Below are 16,473 nucleotides of genomic sequence, written 5' to 3'. Positions count from 1 at the left end.
TGGTCTAATTATTGTGTGTATTAAAGGAAATGTGAATTGAGATAAAGAACCTTCATAGGAAATAAGATGTTCTTTACCTTGGGTGCGTGTCAAAATCCCGAGTCACTAGAAGACGAGATACAATATGTGTCTCATAGCCAAAAGAGATGTGTTGATTGCTTCTACTTGTTTGTTGTTTTGTAGAAAATTGATGCATGCACCAAGGGTGAAACCTTTCCGCCCCACCCGCACCTGCCTCTCACCCCAAATTTGGTTATTCAAATGATATGTTAGCATTTTTGTCCTTCCCGTGTATTGGCTCTGCCACTTGGCATGACTATTATCTCCCTACTTCGTACATGTCATTCCAACCAAGCCCAAGAGGCAAGGGATGGGTTATTCACCCTCTATTTTCACAAACCCTAACATTCCCGATGTGGCCAACACAACCCCTATTTCTTCAAACCCTATCCTTCATGGTGTGGCCTTCGTTAAAAACAAAAAGAGTGAATGTTAACTAAGGCAAACTCAATAAATGGCCTAATTGTTGCGTGGTTCAAAAGACACATTCATTCCGCCACTATGGTACGAACAATGTGGGCAAAATCTCTCTAAACCCACAAGGTAGGGAGGGTTGTGAAACTCTACTTATCCTAGCCTCCTTCGTTGCATACTTTATAAGAGATAAAGAGAGAGTATTAATCACGGTAGACCAGATAGATGTCCTAATTATTATGTACATCCAAGGAAACATCTGTTGTCAATGCAACTTCCATTTCCTAACTACCAATACAAGTAACATCCCTCTAAATATAGGGAGAGGTGTGAACTCTATACTGATCCTAGCCTCCTAGACTGGATCGATGGTCTAATTATTGAGTGTGTTGAAGGAAACATGAATTGAGACAAATCACCTTCACGGGAAAGAGGATGCTCTTGAACTTGGGTATGCACCAAAAGACTGAGTTACTAGAAGATGAGACACACCACTCATGCCTAATAGTTTTAGAGACGTGTTGATCACTCATACTTGTCTGTTCTTGTGCGAAGAACCGAGGTATATAGTGAATGTGAATCCTATCCACCCCACTGACACCCTCCTATCCTCCCAAATTTAGTTAGTCAAATGACATGTCAACATTTTCTCTGTCATGTCTACTGTCTCCACCAGTTGGCATGACTATTTGTCTTTCTACTCCGCTCATGTCCTTCAAAGTTACCGGCAAGCCCATGGGGCAACGGAGGGGGTTGGACCCTCTATTTTTGCAAACCCTAAGCTTCTCGGTGTGTCCTTTAACACATCTCCTATTCCTCCAAACCCTCGAATGTGGTCTCATCAAAGATGATGAGGGACATTAACTAGGGTAAACTCAATAATGGACCCAATTGTTTCAAACTCGACAAGTAACACCCCCTAAACTTATGAGGTTGTGAGGGGGGGGGGGGTGCTCTATCCGCACCCTAGCCTTCTCCATTGTTGCCTTCACAAGAAATGAAATGTGATCATTAATGATGGAAAACTAGATTGGCGGTCTAACTGTTGTTTGTGTTGAAGGTATTGTGAAGATAAAACACCTTTACAGTAAAGAATATCTTTACCTTGGTTATGCATCGAAAGCTCGAGTTGCTTGAAGACGAGACACAATATTATTGTTTGATAGACAAAACATGTGTGGATTGCTCCTACTTTACCATTCTTCTGCAAAATATTGAGGTACATAGTGAGTGTGAACTCTCTACCTCCACCCGCGCCTAGCTCTCACCCCAATATGCTTATTTGAATGGCATGTTAACATTTTCCCTCCTTCCTATATATCGGCTCACCACTTCTTTTGATAACTGAAGTCTAGGAGGCAAGAGAGGTGTGTGGACCCTCTATTTACGCAAACCCTAAGCTCCATGATGTGGTCTTATTTAGAGATGAAGAGGGAATGTTAACTAACGAAAACTCGATAGATGGCCTAATTATTGTGTGTTTCGTCATAGGACACGTTCATTTCAATATATCCGCAAATATCGGACTACTAATATGAGTAACGTCTCTTGTAGGTCTGTTTCACCCTTCGTTATAGATAAAGGGAAAGCATTAATTATGATGGAGGTAGATCTGAAAAATGGACTAATTATTATGCACGTCATAAATAACATCCATTGTCAATACAACTTGTCACCATCTGACCACTAATATAAGTAACGTCTCTCTAAACCTTGAGGCAGGGAGTTGGTGTGAGCCCTATACTTACCCTAGGCTCCCCTACATCTCTACCTTCGCCAGAGAAGAAGAGGGAGAATTAAGGGCGACATACTGGACTCTTGGCCTAATTATTATGTGCGTTAAAGGAAATGTGAATTGGAATTAAGAACCTTCAAGGGAAAAATGATGGTCTCTACCTTGGGTGCGTCAAAAGCTTGAGTTGCTAAAAGACGAGACACACTATTCTTATCTAATCTATAATATCAAAATGGGTGTGTGCATTGCTCTGACTTGATGAATTATACTAGACACTAGTGGCATTCTTTTAGAATTGGTGTGTGAATATATTTGAGATACAAAATCTTGTAGATAGATGTAAATAAATATGAAAACCTAATAGATAGATACACATCGGAGAAATAAAAAAGTCATTTATTTCTCCTCTTGCTCAACCTGGCACATCCAATAAAAATCTTATCATATTTCATTGCCATTTTATTTTGCTAACATGCCCTTATATTGTCCAACTCTTTCATCCTTACTCATAAAGTCACCTAGTTTCAAACCACCACCATTGACAACCGACCGTCCAAGTCCATGAGGCAAATGAGGGTTGTGGGAACTCTTTAATTATTTCTGCAAAACCCTAATTTTTGTCGCCGACAGGTTTCTCCAAAGAAGAAGAGATGACGTTAACAATGTCACACTTCATAGTATAATGATTACTGTTCACGAATGAAACAATATACTAAGAAAAGATGACACAGTGAAGAGGGAACAATTAGTCTACCAAAGTCCGGGAGCAAAAGAGGGGAGTGTGAACCCTTTATTTTCTTAGAACCCTAACCTCCGCATTCGCAGGTTTTTGCAAAGTTGAATAGAGAGCGTTAGCAATGTGACACTTGATAGTCTTACTGTACATGATGGTCATATTATATACAATGAACCCGAGATAACACAATGAAGGAAGATGGTCTTTTTTCCAGGGGTGCATTGACATCGGAAGTTGTTGGATGACAACACACATGGTTTGTACTCGCTGCATTCTAAAGTCCAAGCCGAGGAGTGTCCTTCAAAACGTTTTGTAAAAAGTTTGCGGGAAAGAAAATCCTATAAATGGCTATAAATCTTTCCCTAATAATAAAGCACGGATTGACTCCGTGGATTCACCGTCACAATACGCTTCTTCCCGTGAATTTACGCTTTCAATTTTTTTCCAACATGTCTATATTTATTTTCTATATCCAAGATGGTACTAATTTATATGGGCCTGCATGCACACGTCTTAGCTTTTTTTAAACTGTATCTTTCTCAACTTGCATGTGTTGTGCTATCGTTGGAAAACAATCAACCTGTGTACGTGTAAGTTCCGTGTCTGTGTGCCATTTTTTTTTGAACATCATTCTCAGCTTGCATGTCCGTGTTATGGTAGGAAATCAATCAACCTGCTTACATATATCCGTGTCCAAGTGCTGCTTTGTTTTTTACCGGATTTTTTTAGCACATGATACATGTAGTGTTTTTTAATTGCCACATACATATAACCTGGCCGAAGGAGTGTTTCGTTATATGGCGTGACTTTACCTTTTTGTTATTTGTATATATACGCAACAAACATACTAATCGATCTCTGCCGTTTAAATATCATTAGCTATAGAGTGATTAATCTCCACCGTTTGTTTTCTATTGTTTTAAGAACCCAGACAAACTCGACAACATCAGAGATGTCGCTGTGCCTTCAATCCTCTCCAATGGGCAATGCACCAAAATTACGGAAGCATCACAGTCTATTTAAAACACCACCGGAACACCTCATTGGCTCATCCTAGGATGCATCAACCATCACCATTGTTAGACTGCAGTCATGACCACCACAGAGGCACATTGGCATCCTATCAATTTATATACGTAGGGAAATTACGAAGGGTAGGAAGACATAGGGACTTTGACCGACACAAGGAAAGAATCAAATCGAGAAAAGAATAACAGATGAATCTCTAAGGAGGCTTATAGGAATCCTACAAGGACGGAGGACGTAACGATGGACGCGGCGTTGAAACAATCAAATCGAGAAAAGAACAACAGATGAATCGACCCGAGGAGATGGCGCGAGGCAAGGTAGCGCTCGGCTTCTGGTCAAAACGACGCGACGGCGGGGGCTCCGCGGGCATGGGGAGCTCCGGCAGCGTGGTTCCTTGGAGGGGTTCATCAAATATGGTTGGCAGGGAGCCGGATCGGGGCAAAGGCGGCAGTGGCAGTGGCGGTTGGTGGCGGAGCAGATCAGGCTGCGCCCATGGCCGGTGGCGTGCTCCTCGGGCCAATGGCGCTGTCTCCTCTGGAAAGGAAAGAAGAGAGAAAGGAAAGTAGGAGACGGGAGGACAGATACAGGTTCAACGGTGGACGCGGTGACGACGGAGGCTACTTACATGGCGGACTCAATTTTTTGCATGATGATCCAGCCGGACAAGCCAAGAGTTTAAGTGCGCATGTAAGAAAAAATAAATCTTCCACGTCTATGCATATATACAGGTAAATCACCAAACATATGTACTAATACTTTGTCTATGTATGTCGTAAAGCTCGTAAATAAACGAAGTCACAACTTACATTGTTTGATGAATATCAAATATCATATATGGAAAATCAATATCAAATATGACGCAATCGTTTGAAAGCTAAAATATCTATGCGGTTGTTGTGGCACGTCGAAGTATAATGATATTTAGATGAATCGAATAATTAGGTCCACTATAGGATCAATTTAAATAGGCAAACATGCAAACAAATATGACAACTCTATCTTATAAATTCAAAAAAAGATCGAAAAAATTAGTATTCATGAGAAATCAAAATTTTCAATAATATTTTATGAAACTAGCAGCTAATTTATAACAAAACTTTATTTAATTTATAGAATTCAGAATAACAAGTTAGAGGAAAATAGCATCGTTTTTCATACAAATTTAGTATGCAGCTAAAAATGTACATACATAAGGGTAATAGAATTATATACACTTTTTAACCAAATGTTAGAAATTACTCCCGCCGTCCGGGTTTATTGGGCGCTCTCTTATTTTGGTTCACAGTTTGACCCTAAATTTGACTCACAATTCATAAACTATATATCACAAAAATTATACGATGAGAAAACTATTTCGAATACAAATGCAATAATATAACTTTTGTAACAAATTCTTTATATTTTGTTAGTTTTATAGAGGGTCAAAATTTAACCCAAAATACGATGGGGCCCAATAAACCCGGACGGAGGTAGTAGCACAACAATGAAACCGATTATGTATATTTTCTCTCTTTTCTTTATTTCCATTTATGAACAAAAATCGTAGATAAGGATCTGGCATGGGAAAGAATAAGGAAGGGTGTGTGATGTTCTTTTTCTCCCGTTGCAACGCACAGGCCATGTGCTATAACTACAATAGATAGATTATTCGCAAAAAAACTACAATAAATAGATTACAAAGATACATCTTAGCGAATTAAACACCCCCAATTTATTCATCGGCCCTCGCTCAATCCGGGCCGTCCAAGCGCGATATACGAAATCTACGACATCAGCAGCGTGATAAGCACCCCCCTTCTATTTATTCCTCGCCCCGTCCCATCCGCTGGCTCGCTCGCCCTTTCAGTTTCAGTTCCACACTCCCCTCTCGCCGTCTTCGCGAATCCCAGGTACGCCGCCCGCGGCCCGTCTCGTTCGGCTAGCAAACCTAGGGTTTCCTCCGAATTTCCCCCGCACGAATTCGTTCCTGATTTCCCCCTAGGACGTGCTGCGATTGAATCCCCCGTTCGTTGTTCTGCCCTTCCAGATTTCTCGTCGATTTTGATGGGCGCGGCGCCATTTTTGTGGTGATTTTCTTGTTGTTTGCCCCCCGGACCCGCCCCGTGGAGCGGCCATGGTGAAGACCCCCAATAGCACCCCCAAGGCCAAGGCCAAGGCGGCCTCCTCCGGCGCCGGCGCCGCCAGGCCGTCCCCGGCGAGCGCTTCCGGCTCTGGTTCGGCGAAGGCGTCGAAGTTTAAGAAACGGAAAGCCATTGGCGCCGGCGCAAAGGTCGCGGCCACTGCTGTGGCAGCGGCCGATGGGTCCACCTCCGCGGGCCCTGCGCCTGTGCAGAAACCGTCCACTCCTTCTGGAGCATCGCCTGCGGCATCTTTGAAGCCAGCCGCCGTAGCTGAAGGATCATCTGCTGCCCAGGTACCGGCACCAAAGCCAGACACCGCTGAAGAAGCATCAGCGTCGACTCCAAAGCCAAAGCCAAAGCCAAAGCCGGCTGATGCTGCAGCTGCTACCAGCAATGGGGTGGGTGCTAGCGGTAGTAGTGGTGGTGGCAAGAAGAAGAAGAAGGGGCATAAGGAGAGGCTTATGGCTTGGAAGGGAAAGGGGAAGCAGGAGGAGGCGCAGGGGAATAAGAAGGAGATGAGGAAGGAGGAGGGGGAGCAGGGGAATAAGAAGGGGATGGGGAAGGAGGAGGGGGCGCAGGGGAATAAGAAGGGGATGTGGAAGGAGGAGGGGTCCAAGAAAGAAGGGGGTGGTGATGGCAGGGCAGGAGGGCTTATCTTCATGTGCAATGCACAGACTAAGCCGGAGTGCTTCCAGAACCGCGTGTTTGGTATGCCCATGGGGAAGAAGGAGATGGTGGAGAAGGTCCGACCAGGGACAAAGGTATTCCTGTATGATTTTGACTTGAGGCTGCTATATGGAGTGTACAAGGCGACATCAAAGGGCGGGATAAACCTTGTCAGAAATGCTTTTAACGGGAAGTTTCCTGCTCAGGTAATCTTGATTTTCCATTACCTAGATCCATATATGGTAGTGGAGTGAGCTGTTTTGCATTTTATGGGTGTATGCATTGTTCCTAAGGATGTGCGTGGCTCAGGTGCTCCGATAGTTTTGCAACACAAATGAATATGTTAGACATGACACATGAGTAGAAATCTTGCTGGGTCATGCTATTTCTAGAAAGATAAGCTCTATTTTAGGTCCAAACAGGGCCATGGATTACAGTAATTAGCGCTAATCTTGCATTGTAACTTCAATTGTGCATTTGTTCGTAAGGGTTCACAAACACCAGTAATGAGGATGTATGCCCTTGTTTGCCATCCCTAAAAATGTGTTAGTAGAATAGACTGGTGACACTTCTGTTTGTTGGATAGTATGTGCATGGGTCCATATATGTGCAGAGGGTTCCTTAGTTTCATATCTTCTACCCAAGTTATTATGGAAGATGTAGCTAGGTGGATCATGATTTTAGCGGGCCATCATCGAATAATGCTTCGTTTTCTAATTATAATATCGATGCATCCTATAGATATAAAAATGGCCGACTTAAATGCCTCGACCAGTTAATCTATGTTTTCTCATTCTTGATGAGAACTATATGCCATTGTTTGTAAGCCCTAAAATGTATTAGTAGAATAGACTAGCGATCCTGTTGGACAGTATGTGCATGTGTCCATATATGTGCACAGGGTTCCTTAGTTTTGTATCTTCTACCCAAGTTATTATGGAAGATGTAGCTAGGTGGATCATGAATTTAGCTGGCCATCATCGAATCATCGTTCCGTTCTCCAATTATAATTGAGATGTATTCCTACATAGCATATAAAAATGGCCAGCTTAATGCCTCTACCAGTTATCTATGTTTTCTCGTTCTTGCCGAGAACTAAATAGTCTTCCATGTCTCCAATATTAACCACCAATGAGTTTCCTTCCCTTTTGGTGCTTGATTTTTCTTATGCATTAGACTTTATAGTTATTGCAACACACAAGAAACGTTAAAATTGAAGGAAAAAAACCTGTCAATGAAGTTACTAAAGCATGGTTTCTTCATGGTAAAGCAAGTTTTGCAGTTATCAAAATTATGTACCAAATATGAGATATGTGGTTAAACCTATGCACTGGTTCTTGATGAGATTTAGTTGATATTATTAAGGCTCTATCTGGGAGTAGTTGAGTGTACAAGTAGTGTAAATTTATGTGTCAGCCGAGCACAAGGTCTAGTTAGACGTGATCACGTGTATCATTTTTTTGGGTGGTAGCATGCTGACTCTTCAAATTAGTTATTGGTTGAGAACTTGAAATATCAAGACACTTAAAGATGCAACTGATGTAAATCTAATTAACCCCTCGTATGAAGAAATCATTTATGAGGGGTATACCCTGACACTGACCCAATCTAACCACTCCAAACTCAAATGCTTATTCAATTGTCCGTCTAAAAAGTTTACAACGTTAGCACTTGTAAAAGGGTTTTTTACTTGACACATCGCCTCTTTCTTCACAAATTGTATCTAACAAGCTTATGCAGCCCTATACAACTTTATCTATGAAGCCCAACTTGTTATATGCTATCCTCTAAGTTGGCCCTTTTTAGGATGAAGGCTAGCAAGTGATATTTGCCTCTCTTTTTTTTGGCAAAAGCATAAGTACCTAGCACCCCTTGTGCACGAATCCTTCATTTACCTTGTTTTGTTTAAGATTTTGATTGCGCAAGCATGCTTCTCTTCGTAGTTAGTGAATTTTATTTTATTTATACTACTTGGTAGTCCTTTGGAGGATGGTGGCAACATGGCAACAACCATATAAGAAGTGGTGCTTCTTATTCCTCTGAAAAATGGTGATCTATATTGTGCATTGCAATTCCAATTATTATGCCAATGTTATCATGATGACACTTGATGAATGCGAAAACGAAGAGGCGTGCGATATGTTAGTGGTCCCTGGAAATTTCATAGTTAGAATGATTGATGCTATCTACCATAGTTGTATTCTGTATGCACATCTAGTTTTGCTCGTAGTTGTATTTACCCTCAAGGGTCAATCTGTTTGATTGCACTTCTGTTGGGTGGTTGGAGTTGGCTTGAGTAAGGCTGGAGATCATAGGCTGAAGTTTTGACGTCCTGTACATTGGAGTTTGGACTGGTTGTTTTACTAACAGCTGGGTTCAAGCTCAATGTGTTAGCCCTGTAACATATAGCTGTAAGTGGTATAGAGGACAGCAGACACATAATTTTATGTGCTTACAGTGGCCAAGCACTATTTTATGGGTGAAGGATTCCACACAAGCTTTTGATTAAAACTGGACCTTATGCCAGAGAAGTTAGTACTGAAGAAGAGTATTCTTATTGTTCTCAAAACTACTTTGATGTGTTTGATGTAGGTGAAATTTACGACTGATAAAGATTGCCTTCCTCTTCCTGAGAGTACTTTCAAGCATGCCATCAAAGAGAACTACAGTGCAAGCCGCAAATTTGACCCTGAGATCACTTCTACACAAGTGAGTGTCCTTGGGAGAATTTTTGTTGAATTAGTTAGTTACTCAACAGAACTATTGTGGGAGTTTCAAACATAAATGACGTTTTTACCTTGTTGTTTATCATATTATGTGATTTATGCAGGTTCGTAGGCTGATGGCTCTATTCAAGCCTATCACTGTATATCAATCAGCTCCAAGGAGTAATCTAGATGGAAGGTACCGCGATGAAGAAAGAAGGCATCAACATGAAGATAGGCCACATCCATTGCATGTTGAAGACAGGCGCCCGCAGGTGGTTGTACATGTTCCTCCTCCTGAGGACTCATACAGGGCAACACACTTTGCTCCATTTCCTACCGAGCCCCGACCTGGTCAATTTTTGGTTAATGTCCAGGATGAGCACAGATATTATCAACAAGCACCTCCTGCACCTGAGTCTCAACACATTCCTCTTGCCCCAGAGGCTCGCCATGTTCCTCTTGCCACAGGGCCTCACTATGCGCCTTCTGTACCAGAGCCTCGGCATGTCCCACCAGCATATTACCACCATTTGGCTCCTTCATCTGATGATTCTTACTACCGTTCTCGAGTGGATCCAGTGCATGAGCGGTAAGTTCAAATTCGTATGTTCTGCTAATTCCAACTGACAGTTGAACACATTGTGGTTATCACAATACTATCATGTCTTCACTGAAGTTATATATTGTGTTCTTGTCTTTACTGAAGTTATATATCTTGTCCTTGACTAATAAAATTCTTGAATTTCAGCATTGCTGCCAGAACACCTCCAAGGGATTACGCAGCACAGCTTGGGGAGTTGTCTGCTCGTGCTGACCATATGTCGGAGCTCTACCGGACCACTGTTCGTGATGCTCGCCTGGAGGATCCTTACCGCCCAGGAGAGCTTGCTGCCCGTGGTGCTCGTGTGGAGGAACTCTACCGCCCAGGAGAGATTGCTTCTTGTGGTGATCGTGTGGCGGATCTCTACCAGGATCTCTACCGCTCTGCAGAGGTTCCTTCTCGTGGTGCTCGTATGGAGGATCTCTACCGTCCAGGAGAGGTTGCTGCTCGCGATGTTCGTATGGAGGATCCCTACCGTCAAGGAGGGATAGATGCTCGTGGTTCTTATGGGGGGCTCTACCGTTCGGACCAGCTAAATGCTCGTGCCGTGGATCTCCCACATTCTTATCAGACCTCCAACCCTGCTTATGCTGAAGCCAGTCAGAGACCTGTCCCTACAGCAAGGGCCAACGGACCAGGTGTGCCGGTTTCCTCACTCTATTCCTTCGCCGGAGCGCCAGCATATCGATGATTTTTCTCAACATTTAACATGCCATGCCTTGGGTCGGTTGTACTGCCAGTCGCGTCGTCGGATGTTTACTTTTTGGTTAAAACTATAGCTTAACTGTGAGAAGTCGGGATGTTTTTCTCTCTTATCTTGTATGCCTGTTAAACTGCTTACCGGATGAATGGCATTCAGGTTCAGACTATGCTGTCCATGTTGCTGTGTTGATGTTATTATGCTTTATGCTTTTCCTGTGCCGGTGGTTGGTGACTTGGTGTCCTCTATCTGGGTTTGCAAGGCGAACATTGGTGTTTCTAGGTCGTCAAATTGGCTAGCGAAATGTGTGTTATATGCCACTAAAAATATATCGTTGGATTCTTCGTTGAATGAAGTTTCTAAACATATACTTTTCGTGGCGTGCACGCATTTTCTTTGTTGAAATGTGTCACACAATTTGTTAGTCAAATTGAAGATCGAGACATCCGTGTGCTCTCCTTACAAACCAAATGGAGGGGGTAGGGGTTCTCGCCCCGGGCATGCTTTTGCTTGCAACATCTGAGCATGCTTGGTCTTCGTGGCTGAGGTGGTGGCCTCGAATCTAGCTCTGCCGTGGGGGATGCTCGGAGGCGTTCTGTTGCAAAGCTGGCTGCGGTTGCCGGGAGTTGGGGGAGGTGCCGGTGTGGCTGGCAGCTTTTGGCTGGCAATTGTGGCAAGATGGTTGGGATGCGGTTGTTCCGGCTGGCATTCGCAGCTCCACGGCGGGGGCGTGGAGCGTCGGTTCGAGGACAGTGACCCGACGACGTCGCATTGACGGGCGTGGCTTGTAGATTTGGTCTGCGGCGGTGGCGGCGGGGGATGAGGCTGGATGATCTGGGCCTCACGGGAGGCAGAGTGGCGGCGCGAGGAGGCCGGGACGGCGACCCCTGGGCGAGGTCGTCGATGAGCCTCGTGGTGGTATGATGTCGGTGGCCGGTGGCGGCAGTGAGCTTGCATATGCAGGGGTGGGATGGAAGAAATCCATCTCCGGCTGTGCTCGGAGGCTGCAACGGCGTTGCCCGTTGGCGACGTTCCCCTTTCGAAGATGCTGGCTGTGGTGGTTCTCCTGTCCTCTCCCACGCTTGCCTCTTTGGTTTGGAGGAATTTTATACGATATGATTTTTGTAGGAATTTTTTCTTTAGAGCTCTCTAGTTCATAGAAATGGATTCATATTTCTACATCGGATTGGTCATTTTTTATATTTAAAAAGAGCTCATGCTGTTTTTTCTTTGTAAAGGAGATTTTCACTCGGATTCCTAGCCTCCGCATAACATGAAACACACATCCGACACAATACAAAGAAAATATTACTCCCTCCATTTTTTTTAGTCTGCATATAAATTTTGGTCAAAGTCAAACTTTGTTAGTTTTGACTAAGTTTATAAACAAAAATATCAAGATTCACAATATAAAATCAATATTGTTAGATGCATCATAAAATTAATTTTCATACCATATAGCTTTAGTATTGTAGATGTTGATATTTTTTCCTACAAAAGCTGGTCAAACTTTATAAAGTTTGACTTTGATAAAATTTTATATGCAAACTAAAAAGAAACGAAGGGAGGAGTATTTGACAACTAATAAAGAGGACCGACTTAAGGTGAGGTAGATCCTATCTGAAGATGAAACCGCCACCCATGATGAGAGAAAACTTTCCTATATGCACCGGCCTAGTAGACACCATCCCTTAAAAAAAAGCCTAGTAGACACCATCATAAAAAATATATTTGTCCTTCGGTCTATGTAGGATAGACCAATTACAGAGCCACCCATACATACATGTATAACCTGCACTGGAGATAAAGCACATTTTCTTTTAAAACCAACATTATTTCTCATAAGCCACAAAGCCCAACATAAATTTGCCGCCCCCACAATAATATGTGCATATTTTCTTGTGTGAAAACCCGGCAACCAATTGCCGAACATATTACAATGGGGTAAAGGTTTGAAGCTACTTGGACTATGGGTCACACGAAACAGACAAATTTACACTAAGGGCCTCTTTGATACATAGGATTGCAAAAACAAAGGAATAAAGAAAATGTAGGATTGGAATGGCATGTCCATTGGATCCCTATAGAATTTGAGTTTGTTTGATTGTGTCACGGAAAAAACAAAGGATTTCTTCCAAAAGGTTGGAGTGGATGTTAGAATTCCTGCAAAATGTTGTACAAATGAATCCTTAGGAAAAAATCCTACAGGATTCAATCTTACGAATTAAACGATCAACGTAGAAATTTTTTCTAAGGATTCTAATTCTTCAATGATCCTATGAAAATCCTTTGAACCAAAGAAACCCTAATTGTTTTGTTTAATAGACTCAGTCATGTTGACAAGAAAAACACATGTCTTACTGCCTTGCTAACTAAGACCAGTTAGGTTATCTCTAATCAAGATCACACACATGTTTATAAACAAGACTAGCAAGAGGCTCATGCGTTGCATGGAACATCAAGATGCATTTATACGAGCTGTTTATCTCGTGGGAGACGGAGATGAACGAGGAAAGTCCTTATCTACAAATGTGAAAAGGGATGCGGGTATCTTTTTGCAAAATTATCATAGTTTGCTTTCTATCCGTCAGATATAGATCGGACGGTCTATATTGCAGGATGGCAGGCATACCATCATCACCAACTCATTTTTGTATAAGAGTATAGAGAAGGTATTCACTCCAAGAGGAATTCTAAGCTTGCACAGCTTTTGTTATCGACAGTGTGGGCAATCGCCTCCTAGCCTGCTCGATTTTTCTTTCGGCGGTAGGCGGTAGGTTCCACACCACCGACCACCCTCGGGCCAAGGATGGGCTGCCTGACTCGAAACTCGTGAGTACTGACTACTGAGAGCTCCTATTCTCTGAATTCAAATATCTCGTTTGTCAACATTCAAAAAAAAAATATCTCGTTTGTCAGACTTGTCGTGCACTAGTGCGATCTCTCGTGAGGACCCAGGTCGTAGGGGATAAGAGACGATTTGGCATTCGCTGGGAAGGTCAAGACGTCTAATTTGAAATGTTAACGAGTATGCTTGCGGAGTCTTGGGAGAAAAATGGCGCTCGATGGCTGCGGTCGCATGGAATATCTGTTAAGTCATCGCTGACCAATGGAACAGCCCGCTCATCTCGAAATGCAAAGAAGGTGAGACAAGTACCAACAGATAGAGTTGGACGAACGACAGTTTGTCTTTCCGCGGAGTTGACGAAGCAGAGTCAGATAACCCAGAACACCTGCAGAACACCAAGCGGGACCGCTTCAGTTCACGTCTCGATCGTTCCAGTGATCCACCGAGCACACAGGGTGAAAATAGCGGGACTGATCACATACGCTCATCCGTTACTTAACCATGAACGGAAGTGATGTTTCTCTGGACACGTGCCAGTGTGCATGCTTTCCCGTCGGCCTCCGCCTCCCTAGCTTGAATTCTCTTCCCAAGTTCCCAAACACGTGCAGAGATACATCCCAAGCTTTCTCCCCGGTCTCGCGGGCCTTCGTAGACCCGCTGCATTGCCATTCCTCCCCCTGCCCCCTATAAATGGCCGCTGTAGCAGCAGCCGTGGCCTACATCAACCATCCATGCATCTAACCATCTCCAAGCTAGAGGAGGCAATCCATCAGTGTGCGCTGTAAAGATCTGGGGTGTTGGGGATGGCCTTCGCGGTCTCGGACGAGCTACTGGGCACGTTCGTGCCCATCGCGGTGTACTGGCTCTACTCGGCGCTGTACAACGTGCTGGACGCGCTGGGGACGGTCGACTGCTACCGCCTCCACCCCAAGGAGGACGAGGAGACCAGGAACATACCCTCCAAGCGCACCGTCCTCAAGGGCGTCCTCCTCCAGCAGGCCGTCCAGGTCGCCGTCTCCCTCATCGTCTTCAAGGTACTAATCCCATATCCTCGTCGTGCCATACAAACTTGGTACATACTCTCTTCATTTTTAAAATGGTGTAATTCCAACTTTGTTGATAAGTCAAACATATTTTATGTTTGATTGTATTTATACAATAATACACTAACATTTATGCCATTAAATTAGTAGCATTAGACTTATGATAAAATATATTTTCATCATATACCTATTTGATCTCACAAACATTAATATATTTTTGCACAAACTCGGTCAAAATTTAAAATAGTTTGACCTTCCAACAAAGTTGAAAATATACTTTTTCAAAGACGGAGGGAGTAGTACATAACTTATGCACTTACTTTCTGCGAAACATGCATGCAGATCACCGGGGACGGGAGGCGCGACGCGAGGGAGCAGCCTCCGGCACCGGTGATCGCGCTGCAGTTCATTGTGGCGATGTTTGCCATGGACACGTGGCAGTACTTCGTGCACAGGTACCTCCACACCAACAAGTTCCTCTACAAGCACGTCCACGCGCAGCACCACACCATCCTGGTGCCCTACGCGTTCGGGGCGCTCTACAGCCACCCGCTCGAGGGCCTGCTCATGGACACCGCCAGCGGCGCCGTCGGGTTCCTCGCTTCCGGGATGACCCCCCGGACCGCCATCTTCTTCATCTCCCTCGGCGCCATCAAGACCGTCGACGACCACTGCGGCCTCTGGCTGCCCGGCAACGTCATCCACGCCGTCTTCGCCAACAACAGCGCCTTCCACAACATCCACCACCAGCTCTACGGCCAGAAACACAACTTCTCACAGCCCTTCTTCGTCGTGTGGGACAAGATCCTCGGCACGTACATGCCCTTCACGCTCCAGAGCCGCGAGGGTGGAGGGGTAGAGGCGCGCCCGGTTAAGCATGCCCTTGCGGCGCACGAGCAGCACAAGTCCGATTGAGCAACTGGTTTGGTTTCCCCTGATATATATGCATGTTCACTTGGCTAGATACATAGAACTTCACTACAGAAGTATGCGCTCATGCTCTGGCACTAATAATGTGGTTTCTCACAATTTATATGTTGTGCTCCCTTATGAATATTATGTCTTGTGCTTCCTTATGAATATGTATATGTTCTGCTCATACCGTAAGTTATTGATGACAAAGATACGAAAGATAATGCTGCTCTCGCTTATGTTTGTTCTATCTTGTTTTTTTAACCCCCCAAGCACACTTTGGAGGAGAAATATGCTTATGTTATGGGTTATATTGGTGATTTGCAATTGGCTTTTGCTCGCAATGGTTCTAGTGAAGTAGTATACTACTATTGAATTTACCGGTGTTGCTTGCAGTTATCATGAGGGAGGAAGGAACAAGAGCCATCTCCATGTCTCAAATAAACACAAATTGCAAGTAACTGCATTTTGTGATGCATGGCTTTATTTTATATTTATGATTTATTCTTGTATGAAATGACAATGCATAGGAAGAATTTCAGACTCCTTAGTATGCTATGTTAGGTGATGCTATCTAGCTACCTAGGTCCAAGAAAAAGTATTAGTATGAAGTAGTTTTGAGTGTTTGTTTATGCTGCTTTGTGGGTAGCATCCCCCCGTTGTCCCAAGTCATAAGTCACACGCGGATGGATCACTACCTTTACTATATATAGAGATGGTTTGGTCTTGGAAGAAGGCATGATGAAGAGAACATGGGGGCGATGACACGTCTTGGAAGGCATGATGGAGAGAACAAGAAGGCTAATGGTGCCACAGATCAGTGAGGTGGCGCAATCCAGACCCTTGTGGGCATCTCTAGGCATTTAACCACATGATGACGATGACAGTGTTTCTAGAAAAC

General features: G+C 43.8%; 2 protein-coding genes across 3 annotated transcripts; both read left to right on the top strand.

Moving 5' to 3' along the window:
* The first annotated feature begins 5,775 nt into the window (after positions 1 to 5,775).
* LOC123148373 (uncharacterized) lies at positions 5,776 to 10,938 on the top strand. 2 transcript variants are annotated; one of them, XM_044567763.1, is made up of 5 exons: positions 5,776 to 5,863; positions 6,001 to 6,966; positions 9,353 to 9,469; positions 9,591 to 10,057; positions 10,217 to 10,938. In XM_044567763.1, exons 2-5 carry the CDS (start codon positions 6,088 to 6,090, stop codon positions 10,758 to 10,760), a joined length of 2,007 nt encoding a protein of 668 aa, XP_044423698.1. In that variant the 5' UTR covers positions 5,776 to 5,863; positions 6,001 to 6,087; the 3' UTR covers positions 10,761 to 10,938. The 2 variants fall into 2 exon arrangements, with proteins under 2 accessions (XP_044423698.1, XP_044423699.1); XM_044567764.1 differs by lacking the exon at positions 5,776 to 5,863 and having other exon boundaries at positions 5,882 to 6,966.
* A 3,426-nt stretch (positions 10,939 to 14,364) lies between these two features.
* On the top strand, positions 14,365 to 15,780 carry LOC123152471 (sphinganine C4-monooxygenase 1-like). Its single transcript, XM_044572004.1, has 2 exons — positions 14,365 to 14,651; positions 15,003 to 15,780. The coding sequence occupies exons 1-2, from the start codon at positions 14,421 to 14,423 to the stop codon at positions 15,573 to 15,575; spliced, it is 804 nt and encodes a 267-aa protein (XP_044427939.1). The 5' UTR covers positions 14,365 to 14,420; the 3' UTR covers positions 15,576 to 15,780.
* The last annotated feature ends 693 nt before the right edge of the window (positions 15,781 to 16,473 follow it).

This window comes from Triticum aestivum, chromosome 7A (assembly GCF_018294505.1).
Source record: "Triticum aestivum cultivar Chinese Spring chromosome 7A, IWGSC CS RefSeq v2.1, whole genome shotgun sequence".
NCBI lineage: Eukaryota > Viridiplantae > Streptophyta > Magnoliopsida > Poales > Poaceae > Triticum > Triticum aestivum.
The sequence above is the reverse complement of the archived record's forward strand: the minus strand, read 5'-3'. Positions and strand labels throughout refer to the sequence as shown.